Below are 10,425 nucleotides of genomic sequence, written 5' to 3'. Positions count from 1 at the left end.
ACGGCAAAAAAGATTTTGCATCTTTTGCAAAATCTTTGCTTTTTTTTTTTTTTTTTTTTTTTTAGATCGATTGCTATGCCTGCAACTAAACAATCATTTTTTCATGTCTCTATTTTCATGCTAATAAGATCATTTAGTATATTCAATACGTTCACACAATGCACGTGATACATAATTTTATTTATAAGATAAGGCACTTTTGAGAATTTAACATTTTTACGTGAGCACTTTTGGTATCTTTTGTGAACTGGAAGCTATATGAGTTCACTAAGGGCATAAATTTTTGTGCCTATTTGGTGGTACAATGTCAACCGTAATAATCCATAAAAAAATATCGATTGTTAAGCCTTTTTATATATATAAAAAAAAAAAAAAGAAGAAAAAGACAAAAAAAATCGTCATTTATGAGATCTTTTCATATGATCATAACGAAAATATGTACTTCTTTATTTGTACTTAGGAAATTATTGTATTACTGTTTGTTATATATATATATATATGCTGGCTATAAAACAGTAGTATACTATTATAAATACACTATCCATATTTGTATGGTTATAAACACTTTAGTGTCACCATACATTTGGAATTTTACTTTTCGATATATAGTACTTAGTGTTTTACTTCGAATTTTTTTTTTCTTTCTTTTTTTTTTTTTTTTAATTATCTTTCTTTTAAAAAGCTTTAAGCAGTAATTGTAAACATTACGAATATTTATTAAAAATGAAATATGTATGAAAGAATGAAAAATCCAAGATTATATATATATATATATATATATATATATATATATATAATGTTTTCATGTAACTTTATTTATTTTAAAAAATAACAGAATGCTAGGTATAGTGTTAATTAATTCGTGTTTTTCTCTAGTACTACAAATAGATTACAATAACAAAATAAAAAAAAAAAAAAAAATACGATGTAGCATCGACTTCACTACTGTCATTCTCAGCTTTATTGTCTTTACTGCCGGATACTTTTAATGTATTTTGACACACACATATATGTATATATATATATATATATGTGTATATATAGGGCCTTATACGCACTTTCTACTGCGTCAGACTCAGACTTCACGGACCATTATAAGCGAACCATATCACGCGGATATGTTCCACGGAACAAGGCCAATCTGCGTTAGTACAATTGCAACTATTTAGAGGAACTTTGATACCTGCATCTAAATTGCCTAGTTATATAGAGAAATATATTGTGTATAGCTTATAAGTGTTTAAGAGGAAGTAAAGCTTGGAATAATTGTAGAAAATATGTATTGTATTCCGACACACAAATTGATACTCAATTTTGCTGCTCGTTTTTAATAATATGGTCTGGGTTTTTTCTTTCTCATTTTATTATTATTATTATTATTATTATTATTATTATTTTTTTTTTAATTCAATATTTCATAGCGTTCCTATTATAAATATCTCACAGTATATTATTTAATATATTCAATATCTTCTGTTTGAGATATATTATTATAATAATGGTATTTTTCATTTATAAATTCACGCGAATATTAATAAAATTTCATCAATGTCACGTACAAATTTAGAAATATCGTTAAGGAATTATACACGCTCCAATATGTGAGCTACGTTCTCCAATTAATTTATAATTGTTGTATGAATACATAATATTGGTTTTGGTGCTTTCGAAAAGCATGAAACGTAGTATTCCAAGGAGATAACTAATATCTAATATGTAACATTTTAGCACATTTACATAAAACTCTTAACTCGAGACACTATTTCTTTGTATCTAGTTTGAAAAAGTTTGTAAATGTTCATTTGTATATAATATCGATGTATTTGTATATTTAAAAAATTAAGTGCCATGCCATATATATATGTGTATGTATGTATGTATATATATGTGTATATATATATATATATATATATATATATATATACGCACACACATTATATACATTTAATGATATTGCAAGATAAAAAATTTTATATTTTAGGAGATCGTGCATTCTCATTTAGATGCACGTTTATTATTAGATTTTGATTTAGAGGATTTGTGTATCCTCTTTAGTTCAATTTTATTTCTATAAACGATTTAAATGAAAATTTTAGTAAGAATTTTAATCGTATCTTTTATATATGTGAAATTTTCGTTCTTATTTTATTTAGAACGAGAATATTTATTAAGAAACTTCTTTCATCGGAGTGATAATATAAATATGGCAATGTGGTAATTTGTAAATATACCTATATAAATAGCTAATAATTTCTTTAATAAAACAATCAACTAGGCAAAATGTTTCAATATCATATATATTAATTCGAATAGGACTAGTCATATGATACATGATTTTATTATTATATGCTAGAATGTGGAATATAAGCATAAGCACTGATGAAGTAATAATAGCATTAATATATCCCTTAAGTGTGTTGGAAAACATAAGTTATTTACTATTTACTATTCGATTATATTGAAACTATATGCGTCTTAGAAAATTTCCGATGTTAAAAATTATAATAAAAATGTTAAAAGTGAGGACTCTGTTAATGGTTCGGCTTATGAGATGAAAACATTCACATTTTCTTATTAAAACAATACGAATATCTGTTATATTAAAAGTATTGAATTACTTGGTACACTACACCGTTTATATCTCGATCTCATAAACCGATCCTGCTTATACATCGTGCTACGTTGGCAAAAGCACTTTATTAAAATTTTTGATGATATACTTGGATGTAACGCGCAATAATATCTCTTATACTGACGTTTCTTCTTATATATCTCATTAACTTACAAAGAAAAAAAAAAAAACAAAAAAAAAACAAAAAAAAAACAAAAAAGAAAAAGAAAAAAGAAAAGAAAACTGTAACTGTAAGAATTCATATGTTCGTTGCTCTATACAACGAAATTGTTAACTTATTCGGTAATAATAATTGTGAGGATATAGACATTTTTCTACTTACATTCGGAGGTGTCTCTCTAATGAATGTTTGATATTGAATTTTCATTGAATTTCGCAAGATAGACAAATCTTCTTATTGTTGAAAGAGAAATAATAATAATAATAACAATAGTAATAATAATAATAATAGTAATAATAATATTAATATTAATATTAATATTAATAATACGAAAGTATGAGGAGAAAAGGAAATAATATAAAATATAACATATGTAAATGTGTTATAATACTCACTGTTTGCGAGCGTGCATAACGTGAGATTATCAAATGACAAAAAAAGAATCGAATATTTAAACTTGTACACAAAGATCTACGACACGCATATACGCAATTTTCAAATCAAATCTATTCGATCGATACGATTAAACGTCGAAATAATTCATTAGACGATTTCCGTACTCGTCGTGTTTTAAATATTTCAAACCTTACCTCGAAGAAAACGACCCTTTGTACTCATTTATTTTCTTACGATAATTCTTCTCTCAGCCGAAAAATCAAAAAATATGATTTATTATACTTAATAGATATATAAAAATTATATGTAACGATATCGATCTCCGTATACGAGCCGGTAATAATGAAAGTATTTTTAAGTCGTTTGAGATATTAAAATTTTGTGTCAGAGACTCGCGCTATTTTTAACAATTTTTTTTTTTTAAGTATATAAAATAATTATTTTTTTCTGAAAAAAAATATATATATGTATATAGATCTTTCTTTTTTTTTGGTTTATCGTTATAGAAGAATAATTTTTAAATAATTCAAATCTAAAACGATCGAAATATCTCATATGAAACGAAAATTATGACTTAATGATAACTTTCGTAATAAACGGATCGTATGTACAACGAGAGATATTACAAAGTTTCCAATGTAAACGTATGTGTTCTAAATGGTAGAAATTATAGCGTATTATTAATATCAATGATATATACATGTGTATCTACGAACGATGATAAATAGGACGAATTTCTAATAACTTACAATTAGCCATAGAGTTACGGTATAAGAGTGCAAAGGGTTAAATAATTTAATCGTCGATTTCGAACGATTGATAATTGTTTCAACAATTAACGATATCATCGCCTTTTCATTCAAAATTATATAAAATTCACAATGGACGATCTTTCGATCTCTCTCTCTCTCTCTCTCTCTTTCGCATTTGCTAAATAATATATCTCAAAGTGAAAAGCATAAAAAAAAGCTGAAAAATTCTAGCAGCACGATTAGACTTAAAAACAAACAAATAAATAAATAAATAAATAAATATATATATCCATATATATATATATATGTGTGACAGATATTGTTATTGTACATATCTTTCTGTGATTCGTTTTGTGATTTTATTGAACAGGCAAATATATCTTGTCCAACGGCACCGATATAACTACAATTACGTTTTACTCGTAATTACGTATATATGTATGTATTAATACACACGTACACTATAGAAACCGTCGATGATCTTTAGAAAAAAATATCGTGCCTTTCTTTTTATACGAATCGTTCAAGACTCTAAATAAGTTCGTCAGTTTCATCTAATCGTGCTGGTTTCACAAAAATACGCGTCTCGTCGCACAATCGTGTATGTTGCTTTAATGAATGAGAGGAAACTGTAAAAATGAACAAAAAAGAAAAAAAAAAGAAAGAAAGAAAAAGAAAATCCGAAAAAGAACAATATACACACACACACACACACACATATTATGTGTATGTATGTATGTATGTATGTTGTATAGAACGTCATTAAAATCGATTATGTATAAATTTCATTTTTTCTTTTTTCTTTTTTGTTTCTTTTTTTTTCATTAATCGTTAAGCTCTTTTTCGTGATTTTCTTCTTTTTTTTTTTTGATCCGACGGATATGCGACAAATTATACGATATTATCTTCCACCTTTACTTTTGTAATTAGATCACTCTCTAATGGGAAATCTAATAAAGCTGAAATTTCATCGACATCGTTCCGTCAATATATTTCAAACAATAATAATTCGAAATAAGAAAGCGATCTATGTCGGATTCGTTTTTGTAAACTTCGAATTAAATTTAATTGAACATATGTATTTGTATATTGTTTATTATTTTATGGAGTACGCGCTTTGTCTATTAAATCAAAAATTGAAACTTTGTATGTTAGGGTAATTGATCAGTCATATCGAACGTATATATAATTCTGTAAATTGTTACTATAATATCATTTGTCTTGTTGTAGATAATTTTTATTCAATTTATATATATATATATATATATATATATATATATTTGCAATTTTTCGGAATTTTTAATAACGATTTCGATAATGATTTTAATTTTAAATTATAAATATAGCCGAGATGAAATGCATTAATTTTTGCATGTAATAATCGATCAAAGTTTGTATGTGTGTGTGTGTGTGCGTGCGCGCTTTTTTTCTACATCAACACGATTTCTGCTAAAAATCGAAAAGGCGAGTTATATAAAAATGTTTTATTTGAGACATGTGAATTTATCGATATATACAATACACGGATATAACAAAAAAAAAAAAGTTTGATTCAACGAAAGAAACTCCTTCTTGCGTCCTTATCTCGAACGAACCGATCGATCGATCGATCGAGATTGTTGTAACTCGACTTTAAATGGGGACATTGTAAGTGATATGAATCATTAAAATAAAAAATTTACGATTATGGTAACGAATGAATGTTTGTTATAAAGAGTTATTCGCGTGACCGACTCTTTTTACACGCAAACATAAAATTATTTACCTGATATTCATATCTCCTTTCGTTTTAAAATAATTATAGTATGTATATATATATATAATAAAAAACCGACGAAAGATTATTCAAATTCAGTTTAACGAAGCAACTCAATCGCGAAGTAGTCCCGAAGTGATCCCGTTTGATTTAGAGAAAACATTATATTTCGAATAAATTATGAAGATATTAAATTCAATTAGAGGAAGATGGAAGTTCGTTGGAAAGTTTGGTGCGTTGAAACGTATAAGAAATGTCTCTATTAATAAAAATAAAATGATCGATTCGTTCCTCGAAAGCATCAATACAAATTATACGAACAATATACGTTTTTATCAACATCCAGTAGAGAAGTATGGATCATTGAAATTATTTTGCGTGTATATTCGAGTGTTTTATCTTTTGTTTTATTTTAATTACCATACATTTTCTTTGTCATTATCAATTGTTAAAATCATTTGACTAATATTGAAAAATATCTATGTTTCATAGAATCATCTGGTTAATTGTTTATATAATAGCGATAATCAGTATGTCATTTATAATATTTGACATGACTTTGGAATATCAAGATAGTCCAACAGTAACTACCGTCGAAACCAATAAATATCCGATACAAGAAATTAATTATCCGGCTATATCTATTTGTAATATCAATAAAATTAGTTTATCGTACGCTATCGATCTCGCGGAAGAACTGTACGTATTCAATTCTAATCATATAATTGAATAAATTATTTCATTATACAAATTACACAGCTTGGAGTTTAAAACCACAACGTATAATTTTAATTTGACCGTCGAAGAATTAACAAGTATGATAATTATCATGGGTAATTTTTATCATTTCGATATTAAAGAGGACGAATTGAAACAAGCATATTCGTTGCATACTATACTTGAACGTGGATATAATGGTTATAATGTTGAAAGAATAATGAAAAGGGTATTAAAAATTAATATAGCATGTTAAAATGAATATATTTTTGATATATATTTTTAAATTATATATGTATATATATATATATATATATTTTAATTTTTATCATAGTTATTACCAAGATGTAGGTCGATTTTATGGCAGTGTTCTTGGAACGGTAAGGATCAAGATTGTAACGAAATATTTTTTCTAAAAAAGACGAGCGACGGCCATTGTTGTACATTTAATTCCGCACGACGCTTTAATGATTTCGACGAGTTAGTATTTTGATATTCCTCCTGTAAAGTTCAATCAAATATTAAAAAAAAAAAAAAATCTTTATATACAGCACAGATTCTTTTATATTTGCATCTAAAACGGTAGAACGTTCGAAGGAAACTGGTTCAGAATATGGATTATCTGTTTTATTAAATCCTCTTTTATATGATTACACTTACAAACTTCTTCCGATATTGGGTTTCAAGGTATGTTAATGAATAATATATATATATTATATTATATACATATATAATAATATATTATAATATGTATAATATATATATATATAAATTAAAGATATTATTTTCTACAGATATTGATATATTCATCTTTTGATTATCCTAACACATTTAATGGTGGAGTACGAGAGATCTTTGTTCCCCCGAAAGTAGAAATGTTCTTGAATTTGAACGCGTTTAGCTTTTATTCGATGCCAGTAAGTCGTGATAATAAATTAAAGATATTGAATAAAATAGATTCACTTTTATTACAGGACGTTATAGACTATGATATCAATCAAAGGGATTGCTTATTTAGCATGGAACAAGCCAAAAAATTCGGAGGATATTATTCGTACACGAATTGTATATCCCATTGTCGTACACTAGATATTATTTCCTTTTGTAAATGTATTCCTTTCTTTTATTTGGTCACTCCAGATATGGGTAAAACATGATTTATTAATAAATGGAAAATATTTAGATTAAAATAATCAAACGATCTAGATTTAAATTAATTCACTTGGACGTTCTTTCTTAGCTGACGTAAGAAATTGTAATCTCAAAGATTTACTATGTTTGAAGAAGTATAGAGGTTTGTAAAAATATATATATATATATATATATGTTTAAATCATATATTTATAAATCATTAAAATTATTAAAAATTTTATCTTTATATTAAAGAGAGATGGTTACATCTGGAACCTAGATATGAAAAATTCATGGAACCATTTCATGAAACAAAACTTCCAGATGGATCTTGCTGTATAACTTGCAATTGTCTTCCATCTTGCGAGGACATCACATATACCGTGTCTACCAGTGATATTCCATTAAATATTCCGTATCTATATTGGAATAGGTAAATATAAAGAAAAATGAAGGAATTACAAAATATTTAGTTGAATGGAAATCGAATTAATTCAAATATATTTTTCATGTAAATATATATATAGGAAAAAAACTCGTATAAATAATCACAGCTTAGTACATATCTATTTTGGATCATCTGGTACAACGAGAATAAGACAAGATATGCTTTTGTATTGGTACGAACTCATGAGTAAGCGTTCTATACATTTCAAAATATACAATTCCTTATATCAATTTATTATTATTAATGTTATCATTAAAATTATATAACAATTAATTTTCTTAGGTAATTATGGAGGCATCTGTAGTTTCTTTTTGGGCATTAGTATAATAAGTTTGATCGAAATGCTTTACTTTTTTATTATACGTCGTATCAAATCCGAATCACCACCAATAATGACAACTAATTCGGCAAATAATGTTAACATTAAAACAATTAATATCGAGCCTAGAGAATCGGAGAGAGCGATCTTGTATTGGAAAGAAATAAGTGGAGCAGTTTCTAAGGATATCGATCTAACGCCTCTATCATTGAATCGATAAATTTAACAAATAAATCGATGTTTAACATGAATCATCAGTATCAACGTGATGTACGATGATACATAGATACAGCGTTTTATACCAAAGGAATATTTACTAAGAGATCTAATCTCTTGAGATTATATTTAAGTCATAGAGATAAGATAAACTCGTTGGCCATATATTTACCTGTTCAATCATGAAATTAGCAATCATTACATTCTTCAAAATAGAAATAAAACAGTATCTGTAAATTTACGAAAGAGTTATAGCTGTATATTGTTGATAGCGCGTATTAAAAAATTTTAGAGTCAACGCTTGTGCATGGGAAATAATTTACTTTGCAAACCAAATAGGTTGTTTTAAAAATTAGATCCAATAGCGAATTAGAGCGAGTATTCTATACACATATCTTTAAGAAATTATATCAGAAATATATATAATCTATTGAAATACGATAAGTAATGTAAGTACTTGAAAGTTTAGTTGGAATTAGAAAAGAAAAAAATCATTGAAATATGCAGCAATTCGCCCGGTAGTACTTACGCTATATAATTATATATATATATATATATAATTTAGTTACAGATTTTAAATATAATTCAGACATAATTTTCAATATATCGCAAGTACTACCGACCCAGGTCCCACCACGAGGAGGTTGCTGCATCTGGGGACCCACGGGCTAACGAGGACTCTACTTTAAAATTCGCGTGACCGACGTGATCAAATTATCGGCGTTCTATAAAACGAAGTCCCCGGTAGGACTTAATCGCGCCCGAACACTCCCGTGAGTGTTATAATAACGGTGACTCTACTCTAAATTCGCGTTCGCGACGTTTCACGCACTAACCGAGAATTCAGGTGGCTAACTGGAAGAGGGTCAGTCCACGCTTACGGATAGCACACCATATTACTCGGCAGCACATAAACCGACACACGATCGGTCATTTATTCGTTTTAGCAATCAAACGGAGTCCTTTACCGTAGGACTTTTAATCGCGCCCGAGAACACCGTACCTGTGCCCGCCGACACAGGAGTAAGTGTTCTTCCTATCCTACCCGTATTCGCGTGTAGCAATCGAATATGAATCGGACCATACCAAGATACATAGGTTTCTCACCGATATATCGAAACCCGCAAAGAAAAGAAGAAGAAGAAGAGAAAGAGAAGAAAAGAAAGTCGGAACATGTGCGCACGTGAAATATAGAAGATAGAATTCAGAAGAAAAGAAAGAAAGGATATCTGGAAAGTATAATGAAACACATGCACGTGTGAAAACGATGAAATAGAAAAGAAAAGATAGATGTACAATATTGCTACACCCGAGCGTAACTGGAGTATGAAAATCGAGCTCGATTTTGCGATACTGAAAGGAGACCCGCACAGAAGCCCGCGCCCATGAACCCCACTCATGGGACCCACCCGATAGAAACTATAATAATTAATATCGAACAACTATTTCAATTATTATAGAACTATGAGTTTCAATGAATAGAAATGACTGTACGCTTATTGCTGAATATACGGAAGATGTAAGAAACAATGTAAAATGTAATTAGGAATTACGTATATGATTATGAAAAAGGCTTAAAGAACGCAGCCATTCGCTCGGAAATACTTGCAGGCTATAAGATGTCGATACATCACAAGTACTCCCGACCCAGGTCCCACCGCGTGGAGGTTGCTGCTTCTGGAGACCCGCGGACTAACGGTGACTCTACTTTTTACTACTTCTACTACTATCAAGAAAGCAAAGCAACGGGGCGATCTCCACTCCCGACGAATTCAAGCCTCCAAACGCTAAAATTGCAGCCCCATGCGTCTCCGCATTTGGGAACCGACTTACGCATAGCTCAACTATCCAACACCGGAAGCTTCGATCACCACTTGAGCACAACCGATTGTGCTTCG

The 10,425-nt window shown here is 28.6% G+C and overlaps 1 protein-coding gene across 1 annotated transcript; it reads left to right on the top strand.

Moving 5' to 3' along the window:
• Positions 1-4,794: 4,794 nt before the first annotated feature.
• On the top strand, positions 4,795-8,737 carry LOC122630180 (sodium channel protein Nach-like). Its single transcript, XM_043814387.1, has 10 exons — positions 4,795-6,049; positions 6,189-6,395; positions 6,456-6,642; positions 6,748-6,893; positions 6,965-7,100; positions 7,208-7,559; positions 7,654-7,707; positions 7,800-7,977; positions 8,072-8,178; positions 8,275-8,737. The coding sequence occupies exons 1-10, from the start codon at positions 5,877-5,879 to the stop codon at positions 8,529-8,531; spliced, it is 1,797 nt and encodes a 598-aa protein (XP_043670322.1). The 5' UTR covers positions 4,795-5,876; the 3' UTR covers positions 8,532-8,737.
• The last annotated feature ends 1,688 nt before the right edge of the window (positions 8,738-10,425 follow it).

This window comes from Vespula pensylvanica, chromosome 6 (assembly GCF_014466175.1).
Source record: "Vespula pensylvanica isolate Volc-1 chromosome 6, ASM1446617v1, whole genome shotgun sequence".
In the NCBI taxonomy this organism is placed as follows: Eukaryota; Metazoa; Arthropoda; class Insecta; order Hymenoptera; family Vespidae; genus Vespula; species Vespula pensylvanica.
This window is presented reverse-complemented; position numbering and strand designations above follow the sequence as displayed.